We start from the raw sequence: 17,763 nt of genomic DNA, 5'->3' as shown, positions 1-17,763 counted from the left end.
TCGATGTAGAAAGTCAATTTAGACTCCAAAGAGATGAAAACTGTCAGTATGCAGCACCAACTGGTGAAGCAAAACAAAACAATGTTTCCTCCAGTATATATGGGCTTTGAAATGGACCCATTTACTATTCTGTCACAGATCCCTCTACTGTTTCCTGGCCCATTCTTCACTGTCGGCTTTCCAATAAAACAAAAGTACTGCTATAAAATTCTATATTCCTCTGTGTCAAAGAATCAATAGATTTAGTTTCTTTGATTAAGAGGATTCTGTCTGTAAATGTGATGCTACTGAATTGTTTTCTTGCAGACTTTTACACACTTTGTTTACATGTTTTTGTGTTATCATTTTGTGGGGGAATGTACCTTTTTTTAAAGGGACAGTTCAGATATGGGTTTGTAGAAAAAACTTATTGATAGTCAGTGTATTAGCTACAGTAGAAGCCCCCAGTTAGGATACGCAGAGAAGAGTATCAGCACAGAAGATATGAAAGCAATAATGATATTTTTTATTCCCTTAAAAAAACGTCCACCTTAAAAAAAAATCAGTATCATTTTAAGGGTATGCTATATTTAGAATATTTTGACTGGTTTACTTTGCCTGACCAGAAACTGCCTCGATTTGTTAGTTTATTTGTATTTTGGTGTGATTTTCGTGAATATGAACTATCATTTTAAAACACAGAAGTCACAATATTACTCAGACAAACTAGCGGATCAAGTCAGCAACTCCTGTGTACTACGAGGTAAAATTTGTGATTTCACTGGTGTAGCCTGGTTGCTTCAGGGAGAACAGTATCAGGGCCAGCAGCAAAAGGTATTTTTTAACCACTTAAATAAGGTACACCTAAAAAACATAATAAAATACTAACAATATTAGTTGAAGTATATGATATATTTAGAATTATTTCACAGCTTTACTTTGCCATTAGCCAGGGAAACAGTGCTATACAAGTTAATTACTGTTCACTCCAAACCAACCAGACTCCACAGGCAAAATCAATTTAATAATTTTACCTCACAGAATATGTGAGTTGTTGTTTTGCCTCGATCGGTTAGTTTGTTTGTGTTATATTTGTGGCTTATGTGTTTTAAAATGATTGTCCAGATTCACCAAAGTCACAAAATAACAAACAAACTAAAAGACTGAGGCAGTGGCAGACCTGCAACTCCTCTGTTCTGTGAGATAAAATTACTGATTTCACCTATGGAGTTTGGCTGGTTTGGAGAGAGTGATATTTGGCTTATGTAACAGTGTTTTCCTATCAGAAAAGGCTGTCTGATGGCAAAGTAAAGCTGTGAAAATATTCTAAATATAGTGTACACGTCAACTGATATTGATTTTTTTGGGCTAAAATACCTTTAGCTGCTGACCCTGTCCACATAATTTTATTGCTTTGCTTCTGTGCTGGTACTCTCTTTCTGCTATCTACTGTAGGTAATGCACTGACTATGGATACTTCATTCAACTCCACTTCAGAACATCCAAACTATCCCTTTAATGGTAGATTCTTTGGCAGGTGGAGAATCGCAGGGCGGAGCCATGGAGGCGTCTGGTCGTCACCTGGAGGCGGAGGAGGGACTCTACCTGCCTGAACCGGACCGCGCCTCCCTGCATGACAGTGAGGGTCTGTTAAATGTACACACCACATGGTCTGAACAAACGTTTTTAGTGATTACTGAAGTTTATGATGCGTGGAGTAGAATTTGTAGTTTTTGGTGGCGGAATTGGCTTGAGTCACATGGCTTGGATGAATCATAAATCTGGTGACCAATTGCTAATGTTACCTACACAGACCAACTGCTAACGGTGCCTACACAGCCCAACCACATACGTTAGCTACACTGACCAACTGCTAACATTACTGACTACATTTTTCAACAGGTAATTGTTAATTGTATGGTAATACATTTTTAAAGTAACCCTCCCAACTTTGGAAACTGACGTATTTATTTTCATACATATAAATGAGTCCGTAGAAAATCTAAATTGATACAGAAATCATCTTCTGAAAGTAGGAGGATAAGTTAATTGTTGGTCAATTTGCTGCCATGGTTGCCACCCACATCAACACACTTCCACATTTTTTGATGCCAAGTGGGAGAAATCTGAAACTCGATAACAAATCCCACAGATCTCACTTGTTATTAACACAACAGTGGGAGGCTGATGTGCATGTTCTCAGGCAGTCACTCAGATTTATGTTTAAGTATGAATAACAGTAAAAATGTGGTGGCGTTTTTTAATAAAAAGCATCTATTGACCATCTGTTCAGATCCGTTTAAATCACCCAAAACAAAGAGTCTGTCACCATTCTGCTGTCTGATTCTTATTCTTTATTTTTAACCGTCTTGTCGGAAAAGTTTCACATGTATTCACACCTTGGAGCTCTGCAGCCTGTCGCTGTTGGACATTAGGCATCTTCACTGGAGCGGTTGACACCTTGGTCCATCAAGCTTCCTCAAAGCGTGTGTTAAACCACGAAACATGGGTGGCTGACAGAGCGAGGCGCTGATGCAGTCAGTGCAGCTGTGAATGCTTATGTCTACAGGAGGGTTCTGCTGTTTTATCTGGCTTTAAACAGATTACAGGAAAAGATGCAGATGATTTTTAAAGACTTTTGTCAAATTGACAAAACTTTTCATCCCACCGCCTACAGTGTATCTAAGAACCAAACCTTCGGAGTTCTTTACACTCTTACAGATAAGGGTTCCAACATGGTTCTTCCTGAAGAGCTGAGGTTCTACCAGAACCATTTGCTTGTGAAGAATCATTTGTTGAAGAAAGGGTTCCCCAAGAGCTCTACTGTTCTCAGTAGAACCCGCTGGGTTGGTTTTAAATAAAACCCTATGAATATAAAAGGTTTCTTGGTGGAATGCCAATGTTTCTCATTAGAACCTCCTGAGTCTTAGATAAAACCCCTGAAATATAAAAGGGTTCTTGTTAAAACCTCGTTGGTGGGTTCTAGATAAAACTCCTGGGATATAAAAGGGTCCTTGGTAGAACCCCTGGGGTAGGTTCTTGATAAAACCCTTGGAATATAAAGAGTTTCTCGGTAAACCCCCTGGGTGGGTTCAAAGTAAAACCCCATGAATATAAAGGGGTTCTCAGTAGAACCCCCTGAGTGGATTCTTGTTATCACCCTTAGACAGTGGAAAGGTTCTGGATACAAGCCCCAGAGAGGGTTCTGGGTTGAACCATTACACCATAGATTGGTGTAACTTTTATAAAAGTTTCCACCGGGAACCATGAAGGGTTCTCCTATTGGAACAAGCCAAAGAACCCTTTTTGGAGCCTTTATTTGTAAGAGCGTACAAAGACTATTCAGCCTCCCACTCATTACAATGAATTACAATACCTTTGTCTAACATGTAAGTTGTGCGTGGCTGTTTGAAATGTTAAAAACAAGTTTGCCTGTGGTCTTGTTTATATTCCATGCAGTGGTCTGGTAGTATAAAAATATCCCCCACATGCTCCCTCCTCCTCATCCTACACAAGAAAGTAGGCCAGCATTATTGAAGCTGTACAGTATATGCAGATTGTTCCAGGAACAGCATAAAGGCTTAATGCAGAGATCCATGCGCGTGTGTATTTATATGCATAATGCCTTTTAACAAGTTGAAAGCCAAGTGAGATAATATGCAAATAATGAGACCGCAGTGACTGATGTGATGTGTCAGTCTGATCACACCTCAAACTTTCTCAAACATTTCTCAAGAGGCACTGAGTGGTAATAATCAAGTATTTCCTCACCCCCTTATGTTCCGTGCGTCCTCACCTTCTCATCTCTGCTTCCTCTCAGGCTCAGGAGGTCACTCGGCCCAGATGACCTCGTACTCGGACAGCGGCTACCAGGACAGCAGCGTTAGTTATTACAGCAACCAGAACGTGGTGCGTTCAGAGCCCCGAGCCTCATTATCGAGAAGTCCAAGAGCTGAGGGTCAAGCCTCTGGGCAGGTAGGCCTGATCTCCACTGAGTTACACAATCAGTCATTTCATTTTTTTTTTTTTTTTTTAGTTACAGAAGAGCAGAGGTATGTTTGCACTTGTGAAAGTCTGAAAAGTCACATGCATATTGTGCTATACAACACCTACCTTTACTAATAACAAAGCCTTCCTGATGGACAGATGCCTTTAGCTTATTTGCTGCTAAAGTAGCTAACCGTAATTGTTAGCTATAAGTTACCATTAACAGGCACCAGAACAAACACCAGCTCTGAGACCAACAGGAAATACAGTACCAAGGTTGTTTTTGTTCTCAACCACTGGGTTTTCAACCTCAAAGCACCATCTAGCAGGCCACGGAGGCAGAAGTACCGCCTAATGGTTACATCTGAATTAAAATATTTTGGAGTAATTTACAAAGCTAGTTGTATGTACATCTAAATGTGCTCAAGAATTCTCATAAATAAACATTACAATATTTGAATATCACATGTTGTGCCACTGTTACAGTGCTCACTGTAGCTAGCTAATGTTCCCTCGGATGCAGTGAGACAAAATGGATCGATTTTGGAAAAGAGAAAGTGATGTGGGAGACAACCCTGCGCCAGTAAAAGCTCCAAAGTATGTGGTGAGGAAATCTGACCCTGAATACATTAAATCTGGAATCATAATGGTAAGCAGAGATGCTGAAACAAAGTATACTGAATATGAAATCCTTTTACAACCCACTTTTGATCCTCGTGATCCTCAGATTTTTTCAACAATCAGAAGAGGGCTTTAAGTTACGAAAAAGGTTTCCCAATAGAAAGATGGTTAGCTCACTGCTAACTACCATGAGCTCAGTTTGCTGTGACTCAGCCCCGGGGTGCTGGGAGTCAAACTCAACAAGAACACCAATCAGTGCCTTCAGCAAGTCCCTCCCTAGCTGCCTGCTTTACAGGAACCACGTAACCTTACGCATTGTCATTCATGCTGGCTGAAAAGCTGAGGTTCAAAGGCTAGTCTTGACTTTCGATAGCAGCTGAGGAAACATTTTCACCACAAGGTCAATTTAGTTTCTGTTCTGGAGTTTTCACATGAAATAAAGGATGAATTAACTTTGAACGTTATAGCTAATATGGATGAGAAGTCCTTTAAATGCTAAAGAATGGGAAAAAGAGCGAGGCGTGACTATGTGACTATTTTTCAGACTGGTGTCACCTGAAATATTTGCCTGTTTTTCACTGTGAATAATAATCCTCATCCTCAGAGTAATGACATCTCGTACAGGCTCAATAATTACTGTCATGAATGATGAAGAACATCAGCTAAACCCATCCAATCAAATTGACTCTTACCTTAAAATTGTTCAGACTCAGACGCTATCAGCTCCTTTCCTTTGTGGCTAATAATTATATGCTCTTTGCGTGACAGTAGAAGCAGGGACGACAGATAATGGTGAGCCCATTTAAGTTTTTTTTTTCCTGATTTATTCCAAACCAAGCAGCCTCACTGGATGGGCTTACATGCCTCGGCTCTTAATTTTCCTTCGAGGCGTTCGAGGCTTTGATGGATTAAGGCGGCACAGATCGGCATCCAGTTGGCTGCGTCTGTAATTGAGGGACATTTTACATTTGGTAATAAGGAGGGAAAAAGCAAATGTTTGTCACCATAAATATGAGATATTCTGTCAAATATTCTCTGAAAGGTAATTTATTTACTACTTGCAGAGCTCAGCTTGCAGTATAATGAATTTCGACATTTATTCAAAGGCACGCACGTTCAGTTACGTGGACAAATGAAGAAGATAATGATGCTCTCCATCAGGCGTGATAAAGCATGACTGCCTCCAAGTGTCACATTACTGGTAATTGGCAAGTATATTTGCAAATGGGAGCAGAGCAGTGTGCAGTTTAATATTCATTTTTCAGGTATTTATTCAGAAAATAAATAGAAATATTGAACTGATTAATTGTCAACAGTGTTGTGGATATCATACTTGACATTTTTGTTGTTTTGGGCCCAGAGAGCACAGGATGCCCACAATCAAGTGAATCCCAATTAAAAAATTAGAAGAATGTCACTAAATGTCATTTAATAATGACTCCTAACTGACAGTAGACAGATTTCCTGAGGCAGAAGGTGAAATGATGAACATACTATAACCTGTCCGATAAAACCACCCAAAAAAAAAACAAAAAAAGAATATACCGGATGAAAAAAAGATCAAAACATCTGCACACTTCAATCTTTTGCACCAAATGTACTGTCTGAGCTTTTGGTCATAAAGATCTTTGTCAGTGGAGGTGATTTGAATATGTTTTGATCTGTTTCCATAACTAGCGTAATATTTTTCATATTATGATGTAACATGACGAAAATGACACAACAAGACAAAAACAACGTAAAAGGTGTAACATTTACATTACATTTTTGAAACCAGTTTGTTATTTTAATAAGGTTATCTGTTCCTTAAATTGTTTTGCGGTTGTGTTTAAATTGTTTTTCTCCTCTAGATTTCCTGCTATCATATATTTTCTTTACTACACTCTCATAAGATCAGGCATCCAAGTATTTTACTAGACATTTCACACATGAGTACTTGTGTTCATGTATAATTTAATGCTGTTTTCTCAGGCATGATGACCTGTGAAAATAAAATAAGATTTAATGAAGCTTAAATACAAGCAGATGCCTCATTATCACACTGAATGAAATGTCACGTTTACAGAGTCATTTTCATCCTGTCTTCCTCACAGGTGTCTGGCCGGATGTTACGGAGGATGGCCTCCCTCCCCTCCAGGAGCCAGTCTCCTGGTTGTGGCACCGCTGGCACCGTCTCGCCTTCCCGCATCTCCCTGCGAACATCCCAAGGCAGCACCTACGACTCGCCCATCCTCTCAGAGCCAAAACCATTGGCCGCCGTGTTCCCCGGCACCAGCATGCCGCCTTCCTGCCCTTCGCCGACCTCCCCAACTGATGGCACGCAGGCTCTCGGTGGCGGGGGAGGAGGTGTGACGGGAGGAGGAGGCGGTCGCCTGGGCTCCACCCTCTCCCTGGTGGAGGGGAGGGGTTTGACGGGGTCACCGCTGCGTTCGGGGATGACGGCGGTGCCGCAGCACTATGGCTCCACGCTGCCCAGGCAGAGCCAGCCATTAGCCTACGGAGCTGATCCATACGGACTGTACCAGAGGAGCGCTCTGCCCCGCCCAGACAGCCTCATAGGTCAGTCTCACATCCAAATATGGTCACATTAAAAAATTAATCGCACAAAATCATCAAAAGGGTTTCTTCAAGATGTTGTAAGTGTTTGCCTTTGGCTACTTAAGTATTCCCTTATGCTAGACAGTCCTTAGTGACTATTTTTCCCAGAAAATTTAAAGGTACCCACAACAGTCCGTTAATCCAGTTGTGACTTCCTGAGATGATGGGCAGAGATGAAAATTTTTGTGTCTTTGGTTCTTGCAGCCAACAACAGAAAACCTTGTGTGCTTTGCTCCGGTCTCCCACATCATCATCTCCAAAATTAGCATGTATTGCATTTTTTATTATTTTTGAATGCGGCTAAACCTGCTATAACTAGGCTGCAGTCCTTTCCCATTGCCTTTTGCAATACCCTTTCTTTTTTTTGTCTGATTGTGGTGGTAAGCCAAGACTCATTCCCTGTGTGGTATCTGCTTTATTTTACTGTTTCATGTTCACTTTCAGCTGATATGAGTCAGTTACTACTGATGAAAACCAAACATTTCCTTATTTTGCTGCTTCGTAATAAAAGCTTTCAGATAGCAAACTAACTTATTGTGAAGAGTTCGTAGGAAATTAAACTTGTATCCAGAATTTAAACAGTTCAAACACGCTAAAGTGACATAGACAAGTAATGAAAGAAAATGCTGGTGAGCAAAGAAGCTGTTTCAGGCAGTTCAGGAGCAGAAAGAATAGCTTCCTCTGGTGTGGACTGGAGATGGCTGTGATATACCTGTACTGACAATAACTGTGACATTTAAAAGGTGAAATATTGACCAAAAATGCACATATGATAATAAAAAAGTTGCAACATTGCGGATCGTTTTCCACAAATTTGGCCAATCATTGTTGCTTCCTGTGAATTACATGTACGGTACATCTCAATGAAGCGACTCATTGTTTTATTTTATTTATTAATCTATTCATTTTAAATTTTGTCATGAGTACTGAAAAGGTGCCTTGAATCAGGCATTTTAATTTACAACAATCAACAAAGCAACAAAAAAACCCTGCAAAAATCTGGCTGAAATAATCCAGCAGTTCTTAAACATAGTCTGCTCTTAAATCAGTCACAGTTCTCTCTCCACCTCCCTACACTCACACTCACAAAGTTGGAGATGAAATTGATCAACAGCATGACTTCTGGTCATGACAATCTGGTATCGTGGTAGCCCTAATGTGGACTTTGGGCTTTCCGTGTACCAAGCAGCCATGTAACACACTGATGGATGAGGAAACCCAAAAAGCATAATTTGGCCTTTTTAACTGTTTTAAAAATCCACCATCTGGGTTTGGCTGCAGATTTGTTGAGCTGTGGTGCCGCTCCGCACCATCCAGACAGCAATATGACTTCCTGAAAAAGCCTTCGGTGTGTTTGTCTGTTGAGCTGCTGTTGTCTTGTGTGATCGGTTCAGCTGTTTCACAGCGATGAGTTGAGCGATGCGAGAGGCTGAGAGTGCATTTATTAATCCCACACAACCAAAATAGCAGGTGCACTCAGAAACACCCACACAGTCTGTGAATCCAAGACCTACAGAACCACTTTGTGTTGGTTGCTGCACTCGCACAGTTAAAACAGGGCCTCATGAGCGGCGATGTTGGCCTTAGATTGCACCAGAACAGGCAAAACATTGCATGCATGCATTTGTCAGTGGTGCAGGTTTCAGTTGAAGGCAAATTGAATATGCACAGAGCTGCTGCACCATAAAGATGCTTTGAGAGTGTATTTTTTCTGAGCTGCACATGTTTCATATTGTAAGAAATACCCCAACGCCTGAACCAGAGGTTTCAGAAGTGTGTGCTGAGGCACCCCAGGGTAATATTTACTCATTTATCTACTGTACATTTTTAATAATGTGTCATTGCATAAAGAAGTAGGTGATATTTATACTTAATGCATTTTTAATATTACATTTTCAGACATCAGTACAGAAGAAATAAGCAAACATCAAACATCAAACTAACCATATGAAAGACAAGTTAAATATGCAGTTGTGCCTCTTGTCACAGTAACACGCTTTCTGGCTCAGGCAGAAACCAAGGGGGAATGTGCATGTTGTTTTTGAGTTTTCATAGCTGAAATGTGTCATCATATCGTAGTAATCCATGTTGATGTTGAAACTTTGATTACTCTAATCCACTAGTTTCAGGTCAGTTTGGAGTTCAGACAGATAACAGCTGAATGAAATATAAATTGCATTTCTTCTCAGTGTGGTGGTCACATGACCTAAAAGACACTGCTCTACAGTTTACAACAAAAAAGTCAGGTCATATTAGATTTTTTATTAGCACAAATTAAGTTTTTAAAAGTTTTCAAGCTCATGTATTACTGCAGTGGTTCACAATTAGGTTGGGATACAGCAAAATCCTTTCTGGACCCAATCAGAAATATAGACAATATCTTTTTAAAGCCTTAAATCATTAAGCTTTCTTTATTTTAGTTCTGCTGCTATCCCTGCAGGGAGACATGATTAACTTTTACAGCCACTTTCAAGAAGAAATCTGTAATATATTTACTGTAATAAATCATAAAATAACCATGATCAGAGCAATCAGAGATTAAGGAAACATGCTAAGTAGAAATGCTCGTTTCTCTGACAGTAATGCTAATGCTGCTCCTCCTGTGAAATTTCTATTCCGGCCCGTAACTTGTTTGTTTTTCCCATTTCACATTAATTAGAGTTCAAATTAATGCCGAATGTTCACCAAATGAGTAAAGTGTCTGTTTATGATTTGTAAAGAATCATTAATAATCTATTAGAAGGAGTAGATGTTTATAACGGTTAAATTAAGCAAAATGTTAATGGAGTTTGGCGGTCATTGAACTCAAACTCCAGAGTGTGTATTTTCAGAGCAGTGGGCTTTTGTTTTCAGGTTTATCTTTCTGTTGTCAGACAACTGACAGTTATAACCAGCTGATCAACTGACAGTGGAGGACTCATCATCGCTTGTTATGTTCAGTTTACAGTATTGCACTTGTCTTGCACTCCTGCAGGGTTCTGACGCCTGCCTGAGCTTCCTCAGGTCAGGAGAAAGCAGGTAGGGGGAAACAATTCTCGTCAACCACAGACTGTAATTTTAAATAGGATTTCAGCCTATTAAAAATGTCTATCTGTGGCTCCAATTTGCTATTTGGCCAGCAGTACTAATTTTTGGACATGTGTATTGCTCCCATGAGAGAATATATGTGCAGAAATATCTACGTTCTTGAGAGTGTAAGAGGGCCTCTGGGATTCTTAGATCCTGCTTCCTTGGCAGTCCTTTTGCTTTGTAATGGTGGTTTGATATTATATTACACACAGACGTGGAAGACTAATGACTGCATGTTGGGTGAAAGGTTCAGTCGGCTCTGTGCTCCATCTTTTCAGTCAGTCAGAGAGGTCGGTTTGTGTCCTGGACTGTTGCCTGGTCAAACCCAACCAGGTCAAAATCTGGGCCAGAAAAAACTCATGTTAAACTTCACTGCAGAGTTTCTGCAGCGGTCGAAGACGTTTGTGTGTATGAAATATTCTCAGCAAACCTTCCCCTTGTAAATAAACAACGCCACGCTCCACGGCCTCGACACCATTTCGTCTGTTGATTTAATAACCTTTCCTTTGTCCGGAGAAAGTTGACTGAGCAGCGCTGATTTAATATTGGAGCACACAACACTCCGACTGCGCCGAGTTTCTCTGTATCTCCGTGCAGCAGTCAGAATTATTAAATAAAGCTGCATGTTGAACAAAATAACTTTCAGGCAAACTGCAAGCTCGGCAGGTGATTTTATCTCGTGTGCCGGCTTATGGAGCTCATTTCATGGAGTTTTTAGTCAAATTATCTTAAAGCACTGGCAGATAATGCTGCTGCGTTTGATAAAATTTTATTTGATGCATGCCAGTATGAAAAATAAGGAATGTAATCTTTGAAGGAGAGAGGATTTCACTTTTACCAGGTGGATGTTTTGAAGTCAGATTTCATTCTAATCTTGTTGGGTGATTGATCTGCAGCAGTCTGAAGGAAAACAAGTCAGAAAAAAATCACGATGCAGAGTATTAATGAGCACAATGCAGCGGATCATAGTTTCCTGTTGTAAAGTGCTTTCCCTCTCATGTTCTGTTTGGTAAATTAATGTCTGCAAGAACAAACCGTGTTAGAATCTATTGGTCTTGATATGAAGCAGTCGATAGAAAGCAAAAGAGAGCAGCGGGTGGTTACAGTTCAGTATGAGAAGTGTTTCCTCCAGAAATGTTTCATGCAGCTGAATCTGACTCCAATTCAACTCTCAGATGCTCTATATTTAGCAAATTGGCAGTTGATTGCATACAGTACAGCTCACATACAGTAATATGTTGTTTATGGGATGCTGAGTCGCCCTTTTATGTTTCCTCCAAGTCAGATGCTTAGTGTTTAAGTTTTTAGGTTTAAATTCACAGTTGATTACACACAGTAAAGCTCATACAGCAATGTTTTTCTATTAATTAGATGCTGAGCAGTCCTTGTAGGTGTTTTTTGCTGTGGCGTATACTCTGATAATCATCGCTGTCTGATCTGTCTTAGTGGTAACATACTTGAATATGAATGACTGATGTAGGGCTGTGGCGTGGTGGAAAAGCAACATATTCCCGCGGGACGGCGGTTTACTGTAACTGCCCACATAATTACGTTTTGTTGGACTTTATTGAAGGATACTGTTAAAAGCATAGCGTAGCTCCTTTAAAGATCATGTAAAGCAGGAATAAATGTGCTTTCTGAGTTATGTCACACCACAGAAATGTTTAATAAACCATCCAGCCAAATTTGAATGATTAAAAAAGATAAGATACCCGTTGATAATACAACAAATATTTTATCATCTTAGCCACTTCCACCCTTTGGGATATCAGTCACGATGTATATAATCAATAATTACCTATGCTGAGCCATTTTTTCAAATATGTTGCCCAAGCCTACTTACAATATTGCAATATTTGATGTATTGGTACGTCCCTACTTTGTTATTGCCATGAAAAATAATCTGTTTTTGAAGTTTACTCATTATTCTGTGGTTGTTTTAGACTTCAGCACCGCTTTCATTGTGTAGTCCCCAAGCAACTAATTCTAGCAAGATAACAAATCTGAACTTGAAGTGAATAATGATTTTTGCGAAGATAATGATGAAAGGAGAAATTGATTGACGTCCCTGGAAATCAAACCTTTGACTTTGAGCTTCTCTGAGCGGTTAAAGCAACTGAGGCTGTGGAGAAAATTGAGAAGGGATTATTTCTGTCCTGCTGCCAGGCTGTTCATTGAATCTGGCTTTGAGGACTCTTTGGAGCAAATTTCAAACCAAAACAAACTTTAGCTCTTAAAACAGAGATTTTAAACAGTCATCAGAGTCTTGGCCACATTAAAAGTTATGGAAGAAACTCCAGGAGCATTTAAAAAAAACTGCTCATCCTCTCTTATTAACTCCTCATTGACAGCCTTCTCACCGTACACTCGCTGTGTTGGAGGATTCACTGTCGTGGAAGTGCTGCTGATGCTGCAGCGACACAGATTTATTCCTCCGTCCTGCCCTCTGTCACTTTACTAAGCCGCTCCCACTGACCCATATAGGGGTGTTTCTATCACAAAGCCCTGTGGAGCATCAGCGTGTGATTATCAGCTGACAGCACTGGAAGGCTTTATTATGCTGCCATCAGTGTGTGTGTGCAGTGTGTTAATTTTCATGTGACGCGTGTCCGTGTGTGTTCGTGCATTTCCATGTGTGCGTGGATGTAAGTGATGTGCATATGCATTTATGCACCTTTTGTGTTGTGCCTTTGTTGTGTTTGTGCATGTGTGAAAAGTGCATGGTAGAAGGATTGCTTGTGTGGGAGGCAGAGTCAGTGAACTAAATAAAATACCTCCTATTCTCATAGCTGAGTGATTTTCCTCCTGCAGTGCTGCTAAGTGGCCTAATACGTCGTCTGAGTCCTTATTCCCAGTTATCCTGCAGATCCAGTATAATCCCAGATTACATGAGGGAGATAGCAATAGATGGATACACAAGATTAGGCTGTTACTGATCAGCAGCACTCGTAGCTTAGGTAGTGAAACCTGATGAACAGCCAAAACACAAACATAAGCTGCAAGATGATCTCTTTATCGTGGGAAAAATCGTCACCAGTGTCGTTGAGGTTTTGAACTGAAGGTTTTGAGCGTGCAGGATTGAATTGCAAGTCACTGATAGTCGCTGCTCCACCGAAACATGCATCGCAGTTATTGCACACTTTCGGTTCAAACAGATCATGATCAGCACGTTCATGTACAATCTGTGACAAGTGCTGCCATAACCTTGTTACGCTCTGTGCCTCAGCCTCTCCGAACTTAGGTAAAATATATATATATATATATATACTTTGGAGGGCTAACAAAAAGTTAGCGTGAGAAAAGACTTGTGTAGTGTGAGAGCATTTGATCTGTGTCAGTTGTCTCGTGCTCAATGCAATTAAATGCCTCAGCAGTTGAAATAGTTAACTAAAAGAAATAACTAAACAGTTAGAAAAGTAGAGCATACATTTATTAGTCAGCTAAAAGTTATAGTTAGCTAAAAGTAACGAATAGCCTAAATGTTTGAAATAGTTTGATAGAAGTAATAAATACATGGTTGAAATAATTAGCTATAAATAATTAATAAAATGATTAAATAATTAGCTAAAAACAGTGCATAGGTTGAAATAGTGAGCTAAAACTAATAGATAGACTAAATGGTTGAAATAGTCCATAGTTAATGGATAAATGGTTAAAATGTACATGGTGGTAAGAATGCAAATTTGACCAAACCAAACCTCAACATTGACAATTTAGTGGAATAAAATTGTAACTGAAACTGTAACAATATCCATTAAATTAATAATCTTAAACAACATCCAGTATAAAATCAGTCAAAGCAGTTTGAGAACTACTGTAATAGTGAATTTGATTCAGTCCTCTACCATCTGAAACATGATTCATGTTCCACTCTGACATATTTCAAGCATTTGGTATCTTAAGCATCCTCAAACCAGAAGGTCAGAGTACTGGTTTGTGTCCTTCGCTGCTGAAGAGCCCTTGAGAATGACACTGAGGTCCAGATTCGACAAGATTGTATCACAGCGAGGGCACTTTTTTATTTTCTTTCAAAGGAATGTGCTGTGCGATAAGAGACCAGCGTTTTCGTCTTCCTCACTAAGAAATTTATGTAAATCAAGAAAAGGGAGCTGCAGAAGCAAATAGCTCCTTCATCACCAGCTCCAAGTGCAAATTGTGTGCTTCCGCTGTTGGACTGATCCACCGAGGCTGCCCCCCTCGTGCCCTAAAGCCTCTTTATAATTGGAGCGCTCTTTGAACTGATCTGCTCTGAGATTGGAGGATGGAAAAACCCTCTGCTCTCCTTGTTTGACTTGCTGATGATGGCGCCTGCAGCACACTCTGAATGACCAGAGTCTTCATGCGTTTTATAAGCATAACAACAGTTGGGGCGAGGTGGTGTTATGAAATGCACCGTTTGGTATAATCTTGATTTGCATGGCCTCACCTACAGATGAGTATGTGAGTCAAATAATGAGATGTACATATGATTTATGTAAGAGCATGACAGGCAAAAAGAGGCTTTACTCAGTTGTTACTGATGATATTACACAGCTTTTTCTTCATTCTGCAGTCACTGAACTATGATTTGATCATTCATGCACCAGTAAAAACCTTTTACTGACTGAACTGATGTCTGTACATGGTATTAATTCAAAAGAATAGGAAAATTAAACAGTGTCACACACTTCTTTTTTTACTGTGAATAGCTTATTAGCTGGTCAAGGACAGTTTTCAGTTCAGTATATGTAAAAAAGGGTTGGCAAATTATCACATTCTGTTGTGTTTATGTTTGACAAAACATCCAATCTTTTTGGATTTGGAGGTTGTGCAAACATGTAGTTGCTTCCTGTGATTTCTCTTAAAAAGAAATTTTAAAAATGTATTTAAATGCTCTGACATGATCAGAGCAGTTTCTAGAGAATTATTTTGTTTGTGTAAATAAATAAAGTTGATTTGTCTGCTCTTGTGTACCTGCAGGGCTCCATAGCTCATATGCCGGTCATGCGGGGCAGATAGATCCGGAGCTGAGGGCGGCGTTGTCTCCAGACTGCCACATGACACCTGTTTTCGATGAGCGCTCCTTCCAGAGCCCTCTGTACCACAGCCCCACCCACGACCCCCAGGGCTCCCTCTACAGGACCAACACAGGTACTGCAGCGTTCAATTAACAAGTGGCTCAGCAAGAAGCTTAAGTTTTATTACTTAGTATGAGAATCTGTTATATTCAAGTGTATACAGCAACTGTGTGGGAATTTACCCCTTAAACGTTCTAATATTTTGGTTTATAGCCTGGAAGTAATTGACCCTCCACTTTTTGCTCTGTGCTACAGTTGAGCAAACTTGCTAGGTGAGGCTCATCTATGTTGAAAAGCCAAATGCTAACTAACTAACTAGCTAACTAATTTAAATCATGTAATACTTAACCAGTTACATCTGATCACTAATGTTATCAAAACACTAGCTAACTAACTAGCCAATCTACATAAATCGTTATGCAGCTAGTTAGCTAGTTGACAAAGGTTTTTTTTTTTTTTTTCATTTATGTTGAAAGGAAAACCGTTTTTTAAAGATGATTAAAAGATGTTGCTGGAGAACCTGCAAAAGTGACAAATCTTAATAACAAATGTTAGCAAAAAACTAGCTAACCAGCTAACACTAGCTAAGATGTGACCCTATATGTGGCTTTTTACAGGAAAAGGAGAACATCAACTAAGGAGCCAAGTACGCTCAACTGTCATTGGAGCACAGAGCAAAAAAGGGGCGGGACTTGTAATAAAGACAGAAAAAATCACTTTGAAATTATATTTTGGGGGCAGTTCACAGTACTGGTCCTAAATCTGGCTGGTTCTGAGCAAAGAAGCAAACAAAAATACCAAAAATCTGGATTACTAGATGTTATAAAAGCACCAATAGTGGTAAAAGGACCATAAATACTAACAGAAGTATGAGTGGTGCAGCAGGGGTTGTGTGATGAAAACAGAATTAGCAACAGTAATCTTCCATAACATTTCAAACCACTCAGATACCCCCACATGACTGCTAGCTTCTTTATCATCATCACAGAGAATTACTCAAACAAACTCATTTTTCACATCAGCATCCCGCGTTCAGTTTCACATCTGCCCAGAAGATTATTTCTCTAAAATCTGCTGCGGAAATCACAGTTTACAGGCACAGGAACTGTTGTTATTATCACTCCCTGAGGTCAGAACTTAATTAGGCTGAAACCTTTCATGTACTCTGCTGCTTCTTAATTGAAGCCTTTGCAGAATGATTTAAAGCTGAAAGCTCTGCGGAGTTTTGATAGTGGAGGATCTGAGGAGCCATTTTAGCTTCGTTTAGTCGGGATTTAAACAGGTTTGTGGCCTTTGAGACAGCCCGGTGCTTTTAAATGGCCTGTTCAAGTGTTCGGGCTCTTATGTAACAGTCTCTTTAATGTGACCTTGGATGTATTTTGCACGTGTAGAGAGCTACAAACTGCCTCTTTCCAAATCATTCTCTGTCTCTGAAGTGTCCTCATCTCATCTCCTCAGGTATGGGGACCCTCCCTCGGACCACAAGCCACTGCGGCACACTGCCGTACCAAAGAAGCAGCTACGGGCTGAGCACCGCGGCTCTGTACGTTGACTCCTACAGGGTCTCCGGCGAGCCCGTCCTCTCACACCGCCACTCTGGACTGGTGGAGCGAGCCGCCACGCGCTCCCCGTCCATCGAGAGCATCCATAAAGACCCCAGGTACTCACACAGACACACATGCAGACATACTGTATGTAGACTCTTAAAAATAAGGGTTCTTCCTGAAGGGCTGAGGTTCTACCCAGAACCATTTGCTTCTGAAGAACCCTTTTTTGAAGAAATGGTTTGTCAAGGGTTCTAAGGATTGCACCTTTTCATCCAGAGAACCCGTTTTGGAAAAAAAAAGTTCCTCAAGGACTGTTGAAAGCCTGGGAGACCTCTTTCATCTAGGGTACCATTGAAGTGTTTGCATTAGAACCCCCTGAGTCTGTTAAAGAGAAATCCTTTGAAATCTAAAAAGGTTCTCAGTAGAACCCCCTTGGTAGGTTCCACACAAAACTCTTGGAATATAAAAAGGACCTTGGTAGAACCTCCTGAGTGTGCTCAAGATAAAATCCTTCATAGATAAACGGGTTCACAGCAGAACCCCCTGGGTGGGTTACCCTTGGAATATAAAAAGTTTCTCCATAGATTCCCCTTGGTGAGTTCTAGATAAAATCTCTTGGAATCTAACAAAGTTCTAGGTAGAACGCCCTGGGTGGGTTTTAAAAGGTGGAACAGTTGTGAATTGAACCCCAAGAGAGGGTTTTGGTTGGAACCAAGACACTACAGAAGGGTTCTGTGTAGAACCTCTTGTAAGGAGTTCTGAGTGAAACAGATGTTTCTGGGTATAACCCTTTAGATCGGGTTTAAGACAGAACTTTCTGAAAGGGTTTCAAGTGGAACGTCCATGTTTGTGATGTTCTGAAATGTTATTCATTCATTCATTTATTTATTTTTTATTACAAAAGG

At 40.2% G+C, this 17,763-nt stretch overlaps 1 protein-coding gene across 2 annotated transcripts in view; it reads left to right on the top strand.

Annotated features, from left to right (window-relative positions):
* The window catches only part of LOC146304530 (plakophilin-4-like), a 59,987-nt gene that overhangs the window by 23,451 nt on the left and 18,773 nt on the right, over nt 1–17,763 (top strand). The window contains exons 5-9 of one of the 2 annotated variants that reach the window (XM_084713717.1): nt 1,517–1,618; nt 3,800–3,954; nt 6,681–7,146; nt 15,214–15,384; nt 16,770–16,971. In XM_084713717.1, coding sequence (XP_084569843.1) covers nt 1,517–1,618; nt 3,800–3,954; nt 6,681–7,146; nt 15,214–15,384; nt 16,770–16,971 — 1,096 coding nt within the window. Of the gene's footprint in view, nt 1–1,516; nt 1,625–3,799; nt 3,955–6,680; nt 7,147–15,213; nt 15,385–16,769; nt 16,972–17,763 lie in introns of both variants that reach the window. The other variant, XM_084713716.1, reaches the window with a different exon arrangement.

Source organism: Lutjanus erythropterus, chromosome 24, assembly GCF_056507025.1.
Source record: "Lutjanus erythropterus isolate fLutEry1 chromosome 24, fLutEry1.hap2, whole genome shotgun sequence".
NCBI lineage: Eukaryota > Metazoa > Chordata > Actinopteri > Lutjaniformes > Lutjanidae > Lutjanus > Lutjanus erythropterus.
This window is presented reverse-complemented; position numbering and strand designations above follow the sequence as displayed.